Source organism: Monoraphidium neglectum (genome assembly GCF_000611645.1).
Source record: "Monoraphidium neglectum strain SAG 48.87 unplaced genomic scaffold scaffold02503, whole genome shotgun sequence".
Taxonomy (NCBI): Eukaryota; Viridiplantae; Chlorophyta; class Chlorophyceae; order Sphaeropleales; family Selenastraceae; genus Monoraphidium; species Monoraphidium neglectum.
Window position 1 is genome coordinate 1 of NW_014011125.1, and position 1,423 is coordinate 1,423.

Genomic DNA, 1,423 nt, shown 5'->3' on the forward strand with positions numbered 1-1,423 from the left:
TGTCCCGCAAGCCCAAGCAGCCCTCAACCCACCCGTCATCCACTCCGCCCCCCCCAATCTCCCCCCTCCCCCAGGGCCTGGACAAGGGCAACATGCCCCGCACCGGTGACGTCATGATCCTCAAGTCCGACCAGACCCTCAAGCCCTGCAAGGACTTCACCGCCCAGATCCAGACTCTCGACATCCCCGGCGAGGTCAAGGCCGGCTACAGCCCCATCGGCTTCGTGCGGTGCGGCCGCTCCGCCTGCAAGATCACCAAGATCAACTGGAAGGTCGGCAAGGAGACTGGTGGCAAGAAGCTGGACGCCCCCCACGCGCTCAAGGCCAACGAGATGGCGGAGGTTGTCTTTGAGCCCTGCCAGCCCCTGGTGAGGCGACTTTGGGCGTTTAGGAGGGGTTGGAGGAGTAGCGCATTGTGCTGCCCTGGCGCATGGCGACGGGCGCCGGCGATGTCCCTTCTGCGGCCGCTTGCTCTGACGCGTCCCCTTTCCCCGCAACGCTGGCGCCAACACCCGCATCCCGCTCGTCCCATTTGCCGTGCCCACCCATCACCAGCCCTGCGCTCGCCCTCACCTCACCCTGACCCCACCCCTGTTGCGCACAACCCCCCCAAAGGTGGTGGACCACTTCAAGGCGTGCGAGGGCCTGTCCCGCATCGCTTTCCTGGACGGCAACACCGCCGTCATGCTCGGCAAGGTGCGGCGCGGCCGCTCTTGCCCCCCCCCCCTTCCTTTGACACCCGCCCGCAGCCCCCATCGCGTGTCCTGGCGGCTCGCCCTTGGTGGCGACCTTCTCGCGTGTACACTGTCCGCCTGTGTTTTGGGTGTGCGTTGGGCCCAAGGGGCAGGATGCGCCTGCTGGCAACCCCCGCTGACCGGGCGTGCGGCGCCGCACCACGCATGTTCCAAATGGAACTTGGGCAGCCGGTCACCGGTCGCGAAAGCTTACGCCTGCGCTCCTGTGCCTTCTGCAACATGTGTCCTGCCCTACCACCTCCCCACTGCAGGTGACCGCCGTGAGCCACAAGTGATCTCTGATCCGTTGGCCTGCGGCGGCGCAGCGGCCGCCGGCGCGGCGACGGGGCTGCCGGCGCGAGCCCGGATGCTGGCTCCTGGGGCGGGGGACGGGGAGCTGCCTACACCTACATACCCGCGGGCGCACGCGAGCGCACTACACGACCACCCAGACGGATTGCACCCCAGAGGCGGGACTCACTTGGACCCACGACACACGGCGGCGACGGCGCCGCTCGCGGCGCGCCGCCTGCGCTCCTCGCCCCCCCGCCGCGCCTTGGCGCTCTGCCCCGCGTCGCTGTCAGCGGCCGCGGCTGCCCGCCTGACTGCGTTTGTTCTTGTGCTTGGAACGGATGGGCTGACTGAGCTTGTGTAAATCAACTATACAGCAGTGCGCTGTGCCACGCGGC

The 1,423-nt window shown here is 68.4% G+C and overlaps 1 protein-coding gene across 1 annotated transcript; it reads left to right on the forward strand.

Annotated features, from left to right (window-relative positions):
• Nucleotides 1-92: 92 nt before the first annotated feature.
• On the forward strand, nucleotides 93-1,030 carry MNEG_10891 (elongation factor EF-1 alpha subunit; the record flags this gene model as incomplete). The annotated part of the gene is made up of 3 exons (XM_014040636.1): nucleotides 93-368; nucleotides 616-696; nucleotides 1,007-1,030. 3 exons carry the CDS (start codon nucleotides 93-95, stop codon nucleotides 1,028-1,030), a joined length of 381 nt encoding a protein of 126 aa, XP_013896090.1.
• Between the last annotated feature and the right edge of the window lie 393 nt (nucleotides 1,031-1,423).